Genomic DNA, 16622 nt, shown 5'->3' on the forward strand with positions numbered 1-16622 from the left:
AACTTAAACATAAATTAAAAACTATTAAACTACTCATCATCTTCATCACATTCGTCGTCCTCATCTTCGTTTTCTTCGTCGTCTTCGTCTTCGGCCTCGTCTTCGTCTTGGTCATCATTTTCGGTTGTACCGGAAGGTCCCACTTGTGGTACATGTCGAAGACGACAATTTTCCGGAAGATTCCAAATGTGTTCGATGAGCTTTTGTCGTAGAAGCTGATGAATGGTCGAATCTCGCAATTCTTTATTAGCGCGAATGTACGCTTGAACCCTTTTCTCAATGGATCTTCTTGGACGACGAGCGGGCCTATAATTTTCTTCAAGGTCACACATTGCCCTTCCATTTTCCTCGGTGATCATATTGTGTAATATAACACAAATGTGCATAATTCTTCGGATTCTTTCAACATAGAATTGTCGGCATACCGGTTCCCTCTCGATCTCTTGATATAAATCTTCTATGCGCTCTTGGGATCGGTTCGACGATTTCTTCTTCTTCTTCCTGATCTACCATATTAAGCGGATTGAATGCGACATTACTAAAATCTGAACTCGTAGTATTTAATGCAAATTGTGTGAGACTATCCAATTTTGAAGGCATTGTTGATTGTTGGGTGATATTGAGAGTTTGAAAGTGTGATATATATTGATATGGGATGAGACTAAAAGTGTGATATATATTGATATGAGATAATAGTATATATATATATATAGTGGAGGTATTGAAAAAAAATAAGTCTAACGGCTATATAGGCATTTAAATATGTACAAACAGCAAAATACAGCAACATCACTCGTCCTTTGATATGCTTATGGAAGAAATTACCCAACACGAAATGGAGAGAAAAATTTGAGGGCTGTCGAGGGCAGCTGGAATGCAATTGGCGGCCGAGGGCAGCTGGAATGCAATTGGCGCCCTCGGAGGAAGCTGACGAAGATATGTTGAAGGGCGTGGCGTTAGGAATGGTCTAACAAACGATCAAACGGTGGAAAATCATTCACTACAAATTTAAGTTATTATTTGTTTTTAAGATGTCTTACTTAGAGATTTGAGAATCACGTCCGAAAAGAAAAAAAAAATGTAACCTTAAGGTTTGTAGGCTAAAAAATGTCCCCATATTAGGGTTTGTGAGTTGGATTGTATTATCTTGATACATTTCATATTGTCTTCCATTATAGTAATCCTTAGTTTCTGTAATAAGGATTTGTGAATTTTGGTCATTGTTGAAGACTTGAAGTTGTAGAAGATTCTCTGAGTCTTTGATTTGGTTTGAATAAAAAATTGAACTCGTGTGATTTTATGGTTTCTGTACAGTTGTAAACGAACGGTTTGAAAGAAGTGGTACACAGAGAAAAAGGAAACGATGCACATCATACTAATCACAAAGTTATGACATTTAATCATACTAATCACAAAGTTATGACAATTAAACGAGGTTTAAAAACTTGCGCTTCGTTGTGGGGTGTTTTAGTCCTCTAATGGTTGGTTACATGAACGTTAAAAAAACGGCTTACGATTGGTTGATTGTACGTTAAAAAATGAAGAATTGAATAAAGAATGTAAACAACGGAAGTGGAAAAAAAAACTGTTAATTGAACAGATAAAAAACGGTTAACAATTGTTTAATTTAACATATTAAAAATAATGGAACGAAAAAGGAAGGTAATAAGAAAAGAAGTTAAAATATTGTTAAAAGAAACAATATGAAAAGGGTTTTTTTTTTTTTTTTTAACGGCAAGTTTTGCATCAGTGTATCATTTATTTCAACGACACTTATCATTTGCACACACACACGCGTTTGAGAGGAAACCCGAATCGCATTACAGGAACCCGATCCTTTAAACATCCCGAGGGACAGACGAACAGGGTTTGAATCCTGAATGAATCCGGGAGAAAATCCCCCTGGATCAATCTGGATATCCATATTTCAGACAGATTAATTAATAGGATAGGTAGAGCGATTCTCGAATCCATGACCTAACCCTCAACCCCAATTTAAAAAAGAAAAAAAAAAGTAGGTTTACCAAATTACCTCCAAATTGAAGAGTAATTACACCCATACTACCGTGAACAATAAATATGTATTAGTATTATGTATATAAAATCGGTATTAGTATTATGTATATAACTAGGTTTATTGCCCGTGCGTTGCACGAAGAGGATAACGGTTGATGTGTTACGTTCGGTTGTGCCATGGCTTGAAGGCTGGGTCCAGGAGGGTGTGGTTTTTGCTGTAAAAGTGGAGGTTTTGTTGCAAGGCGGTTAAACGTGCAACATTGTGCTAGAGATTTTATCCAAAAATGTAGTGGACAAAGTAAAATATAAATGAACCAATTATTAAGTCGAGTCCGTACACATACACATACACATGAGTAAACATAACTGTAAAATGAAAATTTGCAAGGAAGATCCATGAACTGAGCATTATGTTGCAGCATTGTTGTATTCATAAGTAGGTGACTCCAATGATCAGGCGGTGGGTACTTTCCTGGCTGTTCAAAAGGAGCTGACCTGCAGTTGAGCGACTTGTTAAAACTACAATGTATGCAAGTGAATGAAATATTGTGTGAAGATGAAAAGTAATAAAATTCAGGCTAAGGGCCAGACAAAGAGTCACCTTCATCCCATGCCCATTTTACATATTGAGTTTTTCCACCATAAGCTTGTATGTTATTAACTAAGCTAAACAAAAGTCTTACTCCAACTTGTCTCCCTTCTGCAATCATGTAAATCTAATGCCTGCAATGATTCCCATTTTATGAAATTAATCAGGTGACTTTTCTACAATGGATGAAGTCTGTATCACAGTTATTGTATGTATCACAGTTATTGTATCATGAATTCCGAAATGAATGGAAACTTACATTACTACCCGACACATAAGATATAGCGACTATATACTTTAAAAAAAAAGTTGCATAAAGAATGCTATAAGTAATGCTAACAGTAAAAAGATTTAGAATCAGTATACAAAAGTCATTATCTTGAATCTACCCCTATCAATAATGATAACATCCATAAAAAATTACACTATCTTCCAACATACAAAATCACAATTGTAAACAGATTAGCAGGGTCTTTATACCTTGAATGTCAGCACATTGTTAACATTTATGAAAATAGATGAAAGTGTACCTTATGTAAAAGGAAGTAACGGTCCGGATATAATTTGCATTGTGCCTGTTAACACGGAGGCGCGGGTTTCCTGCAAAAGGTTTTTTAGTTAAAAATATAAGGTATGGGAAATCGGCATTCCAGCACCAGTTAGGTTCCGAGTTTTTAGAATTATAGTGTGTGAATGTTGTGTGTAAGGAGGTTACTGCTAATTAGGGTTAAGAAAAATAAAGTGATAATATTCAATTAAAATCGAAATTATAAGTAGGCTTAAGTGTTACCGTTATAGTTGGTGGTTTAAGTTGTTGAACGTTTCCTTGTATACGATATTTCTTGTGTGGTCCTTTAAACAATCAGAACTGTCATCCATCATCACGATTTTCAGGCCATCGGGGTCGGTTACGCGTGAGAGAGCTACATACAATTGACCGTGGCTGAATACAGGTTTAGGGAGGTATAGGCCTACTAATTTCAACGATTGCCCTTGACTTTTGTTTATCGTCATCGCATAACATGGCCGCACTGGGAACTGGATTCGCTGCATGACAAAGGGCCATTTTTTTTCTGTTGAAGTAAGGACTATTCTAGGGATTATGACCATTTTCCCTATATGTGATCCAGTGATGATTCGAGCGTGAAGGACAAACTTGGTAAAGTCGGTTATGATGAGGCGTGTGCCATTACACATCCCTGTGCTAGGGCTGATATTGCGTAGTAGCATGACTGGCTGTCCAATTTTGAGTTTCAGTTTGTGTGGGGGTACGCCGGGGAAATTTAGCTTGTTTAAGAATTCAACCGGGTATGAATAGTGTTGGTCGATGTTGTCGGTTGAGCCCTTGCAAATTTCATCCGAGCTTTTAAACGTCATCTTTGCACCTTGCAATTTTTTGAACATATGTTTATTGATTTCAGCAGCATCGTCATTTCTAGGGGTCAAAATTGCCCTTTCACGCAGATAATCTTCATCTTCTTGGCTACTAATGAAGTTTGGGAATATTGTGTCTACAATTGCCTCAATGGGGGGTTTGTCAGATTTGACAATGAATTCAGCGGGGATGCGTATCCAGGTTGGTTCATCCTCTCCATCTTTACACAATGCGGGGACCTTCCCTTCACCTATATCTAGAACCCATTGGTTAAAAGTGCGTTTGCGGGCATCAATTTGACCATCGACTGTGTGTTCGTTGACCCGCATAATACGCGAAAGTGTATGAAGCTCGCAATGCTCCCATAAATCTGATCTATTGATGCACGCGTGGACGACCTCTTGTCTTTTACCTTTTGTAACAACGGGGAGTATTTGTCTGAAGTCGCCGCCCAATAAGATAGGCATTCCGCCGAATAACTTAAACCTGTTTGCATCATCTTTAGCTCCTAAAATATCTCTTAATGTTTTATCTAACGCTTCGAAAGCGTGTCGCTGCGTCATGGGAGCCTCATCCCAAATAATTAAGCTAACCTCTTGGATAAGCGCCGCTAGGTGTGTTTTTTGTTTAATTCCACATGTACTGTTTTCCATAAGTTCTAGGGGGATCACAAATCGGCTATGGGCAGTCCGGCCGCCGGGCAATAGGAGAGATGCAATACCTGTTGTTGAGACAGGAGGCTTGTTATTAAGTTTTCATGAAATGAAAGTCACTGTTTGTGGTAAATATTTATGATAATGTAATGCCTAAAAAAAAACCCAAGTAATGTACGTACCTGAGGATGCAACTGCGAGAACAATCAGCCTTTCTGATCTTAGTTTTGCGAGAACGGTATTATACAGGAATGTTTTGCCAGTCCCCCCGGGACCGTATAAGAAAAAGAGGCCTCCTTTTTTTGTAGTAACTGCATCTATAACCCGTTGATATATCGTTAGTTGTTCGGGATTGAGTGAACGGAACAGGTTTTCATGGAGCAGGTGCATTTCTTTTATATTGTAGTTTAGCTCCTCCCGAATTAAACGGTTGTCCATTTGGGTTAGCATAGATGGATCGGGCTGTGGTAGGTCGGGGTAATCATCCAGGGACTTGCCATTTCTATTTAATAAGGCTTGTAATTCCAACAGACAATAATTTTTAATTTGGGATTCTGTCAGAATTAGATCAGGGAAGTTAAATAGTTTCCTTCTTTTATGCAAGATGTCGTCTGACAAAGCCTCCCAACTTGATTCCCATAGTTGAAGCGGTTTGCTTATGTTACAAAAGAGTAACATAGTAACAAATAACTCACGTAGCTGTGAACCCGTAGCCCATATTTTTGCTTCTGAGATAGCCTCGGTCCATTCCTTGTCGTCATTTACTAACCCATATGCAAAGCACGCGTCTTTAAACGTTCGGTGCAAAACACCGTTCACTGTACGTAGTTCTTCAAAACACCGGGGGCCCTTAACTATATTTAGTAACATACGCAGGTAGTAACGTTCCCCCGATGCAGGGTTTGAGTAGACAATGCGACCGATGCAGGTTCTAAGTTTTCTCGGGCTCCATATTTTAGCATCTTGATTCCATACATAATGTGTAGGGATTTTTGCATAAGTCAGGGTACGTGCAAACTCATCTTGCTTGTTCAATTCAAACCATTGGGTGAACATCGTCTCTTTAATACTTTCCCTTTGTAAAAGTGCAGGCAGTTTTTGTGAGTCATGGAGAGTGATCGATTGCTGATTTGGCAGGTGGTATGACAGCTTAATGACGGATGGTTTAGAGTAGTGGATGTCGAACGAAAACAGTCTCCAAACAGCCTCGCAGGGGGATAAATAACGGCAATCTAGATAATTTTTTATCTCATCAACATCAATAACCTTGTCTCCACTGGACTCATCACCCGGAATTAGATTTTCTTGGATGACAATTGTTGCTCGATCAGGGCCCTTGTTTAAATATTTGAATAAGTATTTTATTGCCCGAGATCGATTACACCACTCAACGTTGATATGGGCATTGTATTTTAGTAACAGGTACCTGTTGTAGGGGACAACGGAGCTGTTGTCAAGGGGGGTGTTGTTTTTAGTGAACCTGACGCCATTGTTTCGTCGCCTATAGTTAGCATATCCTTCCTCGTCAATTGTAGTTTCTGTACAATACGGCTTCGGAAAATGCTTGGAACATTGTCGATCAATAATGCAGGGAGCGTTCATATGGACGCCACCGCACGGACCATGTAACATGTATTCAGTAACGGCCCGAAACCCCTCCGGATCATCTTTCTCAGATGGAATCTCAGCTGTTATTATGTCATCAATAGCAGCGGGTGTTTTGCATTTGTGAGCAGAGATCAACCATATTAACATGTGTACATGTGGCAGGCCCCGTTTCTGGAACTCAATGATATGAATACCTGTAACAATGGAATTCAATTAACAAAATGGTAGTAAACTGTGGGCCTGCTAATGAAAGTGTATGTATCATGTAGGATTGTAAACATTGCGAAAAAATTTGAAGTTGCCAATTATATAGAATAGGATCTGGTGAGGAGCAAATTATTTTTAATATAAGCTGTCGACTAAAATGTAAAAATATGTAATTAAAACTTATTATTAATAAATAGGGAAATGTGTTAAAAAATATACATAAAATATATAAATAGATAACATGAGCTTAAACAGAATATTCAAAAAAAATATGGACATTTATAATAGTTTATTACGATTTCTGAAATATAATAATATTATAATACAGGAAAACAGTCGGGAAAAATACCTGCTTGGCATGTGCCAAAAATTTGTTTTTTCATTATGTCAGCCATGAGGTCGTCTAGTTTCATCTTGAATACTCGAGCGACAATGTCGGGTCGGTCAGCTGATTTTTGCCCATCGATATAGGAGATCATCGTATCGACCTCGGGCCAGCGCGGGTTGGAAGTGAAAGTGATAAACAAATCGGGGTTATCATATTCCCGGCATAAAGCCATTGCATCCTGGTAGTTTTGAACCATGTACCGTGGGCTGCCTGTGTGCGAGGACGGCAGAATAATGCGTTTCCCAATTGAAGTGGCTGATGTATCTCCCCTTGTAACAGCGTCACAAACATTGCTATACAAATCAAGCCGAAGTTCATTTTGGTGATGTCGTAGCCACTTCAACCTTTGTTCTTCTACGGCGGTGTACGCGTCAACCAAGTATTGCTGGAATAACCGACCTCCTCTAAGAATTGTTGTGCCCTCGCTTTCCCGTTGCTGAATTCGGTAACAGTAATATTCTCGCATAGTAACGTGGCCACGGGTTGTTTGCCTTCTGCCACTGTTTGTGTGATACGGGATCTCTTCATGGTAACCGGTTTCACCATAGGGAAATAGCAATGGGTATTGCAATGCCATATATAACTGGTGAAGTTCAGATATGCGCTGTGGGGTGTTATTTTTTTTTTGAACAATGATATCCCTTGTTGAGTTACAGTGGCCAAAGTCCCCGGTAATCAACGCAGCGACCTCAGCGACGTTTGGCGTGTTATATTGGCGCGAGATTGTAACCTTTGCGAGTAAACGGAGCCCACAATCTGACATTGTATTGTTAGCTGACCAATCACGTGCCATACGAAAAGCTTGTGCGACAGCGCTCGATTCATCGAGCATGGCAATCAAGTTACGTGTAAGGGTTTCATCAATTGTCGTGCGGGAATCATCACCAACGAAAGCAGACATACGGTTTTTTACTTCATTTTGAGTGTCATAAAAGTACAATTGTGCGTATTTTGGCCGGCCACCCTCTGGTAAAAGTGAACCGATTTTATGGTATGCTTGACCACTTATACGAAATGTATAAGGACCCCGACCCCGGTTGACAGAGTGGTCGATCTTAGCACCAAACGACGTGAAAGAAAACATGCTATTATAAATCCTTATTTGTTCCCGAAATTTTGCGCCCGTGGGGTCGTTGTAGTCAAGCAGGTTTTTTAACAATGTGGGAGGTTCGTTTAATTTCGGTAGCAATACTTTGCCACTTTGGCAGCACATTGAGAAGGACGGATTTCTTGTATGTTTGGGTTTGTTGTTCCTTTCTGCGTACCACATCGTAGCGTCACAGTTACGGCATTTATGGGCTGGAGGTCCTTGGTAATAGTAAGACACGGGTGTACCTAAAAGAATGAGCAAACAAAGTTTTAGGTTATCAAGTAAGTGGACAAAGTGTGCCAAATGGGCTGTAACGCTGAAACACCCAAAACCCACTACTTAAATACTCACTAAAAGTGGGTTGTGCATTCAATAAGTGGTTAGAGGGGCGAATATGAACCTGATGAATTTAGTGCGCTTTGCAAAGTAGGTTTACCATGCCGCGGTTTCTGTGTACCTAATCTACCTGTTGAAGAAGAAATATTAGAGTTTATGAATGAGACCACACAATAGGAGAAGGGAAATGTTATGTAACATGTGTCTTACTTGTTGGTCTACTTGTATGGGCCTGGCGATCGCTGTTTAAAAGAAGATTTCCTGTCATATGAGGTCTGTGAGTGTCATGTGTGTAATTGACAAACAAAAGCAGGCTGATAAAAATATAATATTGAATAATAGCAGATGCAATACCTGGCTCGAGGGTTGTTTCATTTAACTTCAATCCACAAAACATCCGTGTTCTGCCATCAGTTGTAGGAAAAGGTTCTGAGTAAAATGTTATAGGACCACTGCATAAGTCTGGAAAGGAGACATTCTGAAAACGGCCTGCTATTTCAATTTTTGAAAAGTAAGTAGAGGTAATAGACTTATATACAGATATATATACATGAATCTGTGTATGTATACATCTATAAACATACATATATGTAAGCTCACATATATATAGGTTAAGACACTTGTTTATATATCTAAATAGTTATATATACATTTACATATATAAATATAGAGTTATGTATATGTATCTGTATGCCGGTATATATATGTATGCACAAAACATCCGTGTATATGTATCTGGCATAGGAGGTCTGTGAGGGTCATGTATGTAACTGACAGATAACAGAAGGCTGATAATTATATAACATTGAGTTAGAGCAGATGCGATACCTGGCCTAAGGGGTGTTTCATTTAACTTCAATCCACAAAACGTCCGTGTTCTACCATCAGCTGTAGGGACAGTGGTTGAGTCAAATGTCAAAGGACCATTGAGGAAGTCTGCAAGGGATACATTCTGAAAACTATCTGCTATTTCAATTTTTAAAAAGTAAGTCAAGGTAAATTTAGGAAACTATATGAACATAAGCATAAACATAAGCATGAAAACAACAAATGACGTACCTTTGGGAATGTTGGTGGAAGATGATGTAATATCAGGTCTAGCCATATTAAATGGATGTTTTTGGGGTTGGCGCTTGCCTTTTTTTTGGGCAGGCTCAAGTATATAGGCTGATGAAGTAGATGAGGGTCTTATAAAGTGTATGTATTCAGACAATGGTCCTAAGAGGTGTGTGAGCTTTTGATGGAACAACAGTTCTTGGTAATTCAACTCAATTGATTAGCATAAGGGTTAGTAATTAAAAAAAAAGGTTAAAGCATCCTATAATTAATTAGCATAATTAGTAGGGTTTGTTAAAAGAAGTTGAAAAACCTTTGTGTGTGTATACATACATACATACATATATATATATATATATATATATATATATATATATATATATATATATATATATATATATACACACACATATATATATATATATATATATATGTATATATATATATATATATATATATATATACACACACATAAATATATACACAGATATGTACATATGTATGCAAATATATATATATGTATGTATATAAACATATATATCTGTATACACCTATATATATACATCTATATGTATATATATATATATATATATATATATATATATATATATATATATATATATATATGCACATATTTATACATATATATAGGTAAAGAGCCTTGTTTATATATCCAAACAGTTATATATGCATTTACATACATAAGTATGGGGATATGTATATGTATCTGTATGCAGGTATATATGTATACACAAAACATCCGTGTATATGTATCTGGCATATGAGGTCTGTGAGGGTCGTGTATGTAACTGACAGACAACTGCAGGCTGATAAATATATAATATTGAATCTTAGCAGATGCAATACCTGGCTGCAGAGCTGTTTCATTTAACTTCAAGCCGCAAAACACCCTGGTTCTACCATCAGTTGTAGGGGCAGTTGCTGAGTAAAAGGTTATAGGGCCATTGAATAAGTCTGCAAGGGGTACATTCTCAAAACTGCCTGCTATTTCAATTTTTTCAAAGTAAGCAAAGGTTAATTTAGTAAACTATATAAACATAAACATAAACATAAACATGAAAACAACAAATGACCTACCTTTGGGAATACTGTTGGAAGATGATGCAATATCAGTTGTAGCCATATAAAAGCAATGTTTTTTGGGTTGGGTCTAACTTTTTTTGGTCAGGCTAAAGTATATAGGTTGATGAAGGAGAGGAGGGTCTTATAAAGTGTATGTATTCAGACAATGGGCCTTAGAGGTGTGGGAGCTTTTAATGGAACAACAACTCTTTGTATTTCCAAACAATTGATTAGCATAAGGGTTACTATAACTTACAAAAAGGTGAAAGGATCCTATAATTAATTAGCATAATTAGTAGTCTTTGTTAAAAGAAGTTGAAAAACCTGTGTGTATGTAGACATATATATATACAAACATACATACATATATATATATATATATATATATATATATATATATATATATATATATATATATATATATATATGTATATATACATACATACATACATACATACATACATACATACATACATATATATATATATATAGATACACATAAATATACACACAGATATGTACAGATGTATGCAAATATATATATGTATATATATAAACATATATGGCTGTATACACATATATCTATACATCTATATGTATGTATATATATATATATATATATATATAGATATATATATATATATATATATATACTAAACAGTTATATATACATTTACATACATAAATATAGAACTATGAATATGTATCTGTATGTAGGTATATATATGTATACACACCGATATCTTCAAATATCTGGGGCTTAAAGGGCCACTAAGATAGGTATGTTCAGGTATACAAAGTTCCAGGGAGGAGAGCTGGGTCTAGGAAGATAACACCAAAAAGAAAGGGTGGGCTAAAAGTAATCCACATTCTAAGTAGCTGCAGGCTTTGAATCAGAAAACATGAATGCCATCGAAAAGTAGGCAGGCATCTAACAACGTTACGAACGTATACAGCAACAAAGGTAGGCATAAAGTGTTTGCATGTTGCAAAATGGCAGTTTGCGATAATAGGTTCGAACGTATCTATAAAAGTAAGTGCAGATGGGTTGGTTAGCAGTAATTAACTACTAATAATGCAGGGTAAAATAGACACCCTGATCATAAGGCCTCCTGCCACAGTATAAATGGTGACTCTTTAGCAAATGTTGCATCATGACTAACGGTTCATAGTGGCCGACAATTTAGCACTCTAATATAGATTTATCTATCAACCAATGTCAGCTTTTTTAGTTGGAGGCAAAAAGTGCACCTTAGACCATTGTTGTTGGTTACAACAGCCCAATATAGGGAAAATGGATTGTGGAGCTAAAGAGTGGAGCAAATGCTATATATAGCAATGGAAATTACATTTAGAAACCGCACATTATGTTTATTAAAGTTGCATCATAAACACACAAAAAAAAGTACTCCAAACAAACCATGTTCAAAACTTCCAATGACATAAAGGAAAGGGCTCAATAGGTGAGCTATTTATTGACAAATCAAGCGAAACCTACTATTCAGAGCACACAGACTCCTTCTCAGGCTGGCTATCTTCATCAGCAGGGTCTTCATCCTCCGAGTCGGTCGTGACAACAAACCTAACCAACAGTATAAAAGGTAGATGTAAGAGTTGATACAGAAGTGTAACGAAGAGCACAGGGTATGTGTAGGGTTGTTTGTGCATTAATCGATGATCATACAGACATACAAATACAAACATATAGACATATATACATACATATATACATATGTGTATATATACATGTATATATATATACACACATACATGAATACAGGAATTCATATATACATGTATAGGGATATATATATGTATATATTTATATATATACATATATATATATATTTATATACGTGGCTCTGTGTGTGTATGTGTTGGTGGCAGATATACAAACCGGAGGACGGGGAGAAGAGGACACTTACTTGCGCCGATTGGAACGCTCCAAATCCTTTGCTGGTGTAGGGACCTCTATGGCCCTCTTTGGTGCTTTGGGCGTTGAAAATGCGGGAGCAACTACCGAGGATGACGTTGACCCTGGTAGTGCAGGCCTTTTCATGTCAGTTGGGGAGGGCTGCTCTGTGGGAACCAGCTCGTCCACATAAACCTTAATACAATTGAAACTCTCGTACGGGCCCTGATCATAGTACGATGCCGTCTTCAACAGGACCAATTGTGTGGTCCCTAGCAGGTTTGCAAGTGCATTCGGAAGCACAGTGTTACATGTTTCCTGAAGATTATACGTATTGTTAGACAGGTGACAGTGGCCAAACAAAGTGAATGTAAATGTCGTTTATTACCTCATCGACTTCAGCTAGTAGAGCCTTTGCAGTGCTCTTGGTCAACGTCTCGGTAGTGTCGTCGAAGAGCACGATAACCGTTTTCGCCGTCTCATCTCTAACGTCACATATAACGCGGAACCTGTTGATTAGCAGTTGGTATAAAATTAATCAGGATGACAACCGAGGTTTTGAAGGAAGAACCTCTTGTAAATAATGTCCAGTGTGGCGGAAAAGGTGACAAATACCTGGTGATTGGTTCAGGAACATTAGCCTGGCACGATTCACACCAGTGGTGTCCAGATCTCCTTTCGAGACCCTTTCTTGCTTGACAAACACTGCAAGTATTGTAGTACCAAAAGTTTTTCATCCGGATGTTGACAATTTCAACCTTACATTTGAATGCGTCCCCTGTCTAAACGTGTATCAAATAAATGTGATTTAGGCGAGCTGACTACATTAAATGGGAGTAGTGGGTGAAAACAAAGTTTTAGCAATACTCACGATGTTCTTCTTGCCCTTGCGTACCATATCTAGAAGCTCACGAAGTGTCCCCTCAGTTGGCGGCGGCAACTGCCACCCTGGAGCAGAAGGTTGAACAATCACGGGGGTTTCAATGGCACTGCAAGGATAGTCGAGCTGTAAGTTAAGACGGGTGGTAATAGACAACATATAAACAAAGTTGGTGATGTAATTGTAAGTAATACCTTACTCTCTGCTTGAATTCACTGAGTGCTGGTATTTGGAGGTCGTCTATAAGAAGTGTGGCGGACGTGCTTGAGAGAGTTATCGCATCTACGAATGAATGGGAGCTAAATTTAGTACAGCATATTATAAATCTTACAAAGATGAGGTTGGTGATGGCCAAAACCTACTATTGTAACCCTGTTTGACGGTAACCGAGCTCAAGAGAATGTAGTAGGATGCAGGTGCGGAGGGCTGCCTCTCCAGGAAGGCGGGCCCCAAACTGCCCCAAAGTGTAGTTCGGATCGCTTTACCCCTGCATATAAATAAATATCAGCCAACTCTTATCCTAGTAGGTGCATGGTGTGATTTGGTCGGTGAACAACAATTATATCACGATTGACAGCGATAGGATTTGAGTGTATCAAAGATTGCCTAGGGAAAATCTAAACCTATTTTTCCTATTTTATTTCTGTGAACCTAAACGTTGCGTTAGATTCTTAATCATGTACCTGTTACTAAGCATTTACACATTTAAATTGGTGATCAGTTATTCGACGATTAGCAAGTCGATTTATGTAACGTAATATACGCTTTCAAATGCCACAATGTAGGTAGACTGTGAGAAAGTAGTTTTTTTACCTCATGGCCTTGTCGCTAAGACGGCAGGTTAAATACTAAAATTAAAAAGTGGTTGGTTTTTTTTTTGGGTGGGAAATAGCAATTGTATTAATTGAAACGGTCTTTAGCATAGCAGCAAAGTTATGAAGCGGAGACGAATGAAACTAAGACATTGCAAAAACTTGGTCCATTCAGAAGGCAAACAATCGAAAGCTAAAACTAACAACTTTAAAGAAACGGAATATGGGCTGAAACATGGAATTGTGGCCTGGTACAGTAGTTGAGATTCGGTGTCAAAAGAAAAAGTGTGAGCTTACCTCTCGTTAGCCAGATCAAATTCAAGAGTGTTGGATCCTGCTTTATGCGGATCGGGTGCACCAATGTTCACAGCATAGCCAACTACATCTAAAAGATAATGATAGATGAGGAGTACATTAATTGGGAAAAATGTAATGTATTAAAAAGGGAAAGAGTGTTGAAATTTATACCGACAACAAATTTGCCCATTGTAGGCTCCAAGTCCTCGAGTTCAATACAATTGAAGGGATGGCGCGTAAAGCCCGTGGTGTCAGAAGTTGACTGTCTCCTGAGGAAAGTGGAGCCGGTGAGCTCGATCATGAGGCTGTTGTCCTTCATGATACGATATTCAGTTCGGTTGGCGATGACATCAAAGCCATGCAGCAAGTAAACAACACCGTCCTTTAGTCGGGCAATGAAGTGATGTGCAACATTGCTTTTGGCAGTCAACTGAATGATGTTGCCCTGCATGACCAAACAAAACACTTACATAATCCATAGATTCAGTAAGAAAATGGGGGGGCGTCGCTGAACACAGGTATATAATTTGTATAACCAGAGTACCATGAAGTTCCCCAATTTTAAAAAATTCCCAATACATCACACTAACCCTCTACAATGGCTATTATAGGGGACTCAGGTACCCAACTTAATGTGCAAGGAGGCGAAGTTACAGAAACAATTAACCATAACAATCCTAGGCAATAGGGAAAAGACTCGGTGCATGAGGGAAAAATACAGTTAACACTTAACAAATATAGTCATAATCGGATTTAAGAAATCAATGGCCCATATCTATACATACCTTTTCGTCTGAGGCAATAAAATCCGTGCTCAAATATCTCCCGTAAACCGTATGTGTGTCCCAACTTCTGCAGATCATCAGCTTGACCTGCGATTGTTTTCCTATTTCCAACTCATTGAGGAAGGCGTATGCGTTTGTGTTAACCTCAGATGCAACCTTAGCTTTACCAGATGCCATTGCAATAGAAATTGAATTATTAGTTATTAATATGCATAACAATAAAGCAGGCAATTGAAATTTATACACACAAAGAATTGTACCGTATAGGGGAGGTGAACCACATTCTGAATTTAGATGCAATTGAAACCGAAGGCTACAAAGCGATTCGTTTGGTTACATGCAGAAGTAACAGACAATTGCAATTGAACCAATTGGGATAGAAATCAATGAACATAATGAAATTGAAGTTAATGCAAGGGGTAATGGAAGGATCGACAGAGGGGAAGAAGAGAAGGGAGGCGGTTTGTTTTAATCGCATTGAAATTATTATTTTTTTTTTTGACCAAACCTAGGAAGAAACATAGTTAAATGAAAGCATTTGGGCCGGCGGTTTTTTTTTAAACTTTTTTTAATAATTAAGATAATTAAGAATTGAAGAAACCTAATAAATAATATAATAATTTGTTTTATTTTGAGGGGAAAATTATTTTTTTGAGGTAAATACCTACATTTATATGGAGCTCATTTATTGACTAAGGAGTCAATATTTATATATGTATAGATATATAATTCAAAAGAGTATCATACATATGGATGACATTACACCCAGGGGCGGTACTTAGTGGAACTCAAAGGGGGTATCCGCCCCACCTAGATTTTACGGAACAAAAAATTTTACACTAAAAAAAATATTTATACAAAAAAAAAATAAGGTTTTTTTTAGTGTTTATCCTTGCTGACAATGAAAAATTTATTAAATTTTTACACCGCCCCGTCTGTATCCAAGTTCAAGTTCCGCCACTGATTACACCGGATATGGAATGGATGATCTCGTTTTCACATTCATATCTATTTAATTTTTGTTCATCCATCTTCATATCCATATTCATTTGATATTATTTTATCCATCTATTTTTTTTTAACAGCGATTGGGATCAACTGAGTGGGACATTACCACCCGTTGCGATCATCTCCCGTTTCGACTATGCCGATGCAGCGATAATAACCCCGCCCCCATCGCGGCCCGGGAGGAAACCTTGAAACCGATCCAAGGGCACGGCCAAGTAAAACCCCCTTCCCCTTTACCCCCCCAAGCGATATGGGAAAGGTATCATGGATGGATACTTCATGGCAGGGATGAAATTGTGTTTTTAATATTGTAACACCCAAATATTTATTGTACATAGAGTTATAATGATGTACGTTTAGTGGGTGAAGCGTAGTGTAAATTAAAAGCTCAGAATCTGCTTAGACTGTTGTGCGCGCCGCGCACTATGCCAGCGACAGAATTCTGCTTTTTCTATTTGTGAGTTTAATGAAGGGATTTTTGGTCTTTTCACTTGAGGCCGGATCTCAGGCCATATCAGCTGGTTTGG

At 37.8% G+C, this 16622-nt stretch overlaps 2 protein-coding genes across 2 annotated transcripts; both read right to left on the bottom strand.

Annotated features, from left to right (window-relative positions):
• Positions 1-29: 29 nt before the first annotated feature.
• Positions 30-10462, bottom strand: LOC139841007 (uncharacterized). The gene is made up of 13 exons (XM_071831244.1): positions 10417-10462; positions 10186-10320; positions 9322-9429; positions 9091-9225; positions 8617-8751; positions 6798-8171; positions 4816-6435; positions 3475-4701; positions 3136-3205; positions 2367-2511; positions 1825-1912; positions 1515-1585; positions 30-506 (listed from the first exon to the last, which is right to left on the bottom strand). Exons 1-13 carry the CDS (start codon positions 10460-10462, stop codon positions 30-32), a joined length of 5631 nt encoding a protein of 1876 aa, XP_071687345.1.
• A 1436-nt stretch (positions 10463-11898) lies between these two features.
• Positions 11899-15264, bottom strand: LOC139841008 (replication factor A protein 1-like). The gene is made up of 10 exons (XM_071831245.1): positions 15088-15264; positions 14474-14747; positions 14303-14390; positions 13565-13680; positions 13388-13475; positions 13209-13302; positions 12929-13095; positions 12702-12822; positions 12327-12631; positions 11899-11983 (listed from the first exon to the last, which is right to left on the bottom strand). Exons 1-10 carry the CDS (start codon positions 15262-15264, stop codon positions 11899-11901), a joined length of 1515 nt encoding a protein of 504 aa, XP_071687346.1.
• Positions 15265-16622: the final 1358 nt, after the last annotated feature.

Source organism: Rutidosis leptorrhynchoides, chromosome 4, assembly GCF_046630445.1.
Source record: "Rutidosis leptorrhynchoides isolate AG116_Rl617_1_P2 chromosome 4, CSIRO_AGI_Rlap_v1, whole genome shotgun sequence".
Taxonomy (NCBI): Eukaryota; Viridiplantae; Streptophyta; class Magnoliopsida; order Asterales; family Asteraceae; genus Rutidosis; species Rutidosis leptorrhynchoides.

Bases quoted from the DNA above. Each gene is read 5' to 3' on its own strand.
- LOC139841007 (XM_071831244.1), bottom strand. From the start codon at position 10,462: ATGGCTACAACTGATATTGCATCATCTTCCAACAGTATTCCCAAAG. The intron at 3,206-3,474 runs GTTCTGATTGTT...AACCTTTTGCAG, and splicing joins AATCGTGATGATGGATGACA to GAAACCCGCGCCTCCGTGTT. The intron at 1,913-2,366 runs GTATGTGTATGT...ATGGATATCCAG, and splicing joins ACAGTTATGTTTACTCATGT to ATTGATCCAGGGGGATTTTC.
- LOC139841008 (XM_071831245.1), bottom strand. From the start codon at position 15,264: ATGGCATCTGGTAAAGCTAAGGTTGCATCTGAGGTTAACACAAACGCA. The intron at 14,391-14,473 runs GTATAAATTTCA...ATTATCTTTTAG, and splicing joins AATGGGCAAATTTGTTGTCG to ATGTAGTTGGCTATGCTGTG. The intron at 12,632-12,701 runs GTAATAAACGAC...TATAATCTTCAG, and splicing joins TACTAGCTGAAGTCGATGAG to GAAACATGTAACACTGTGCT.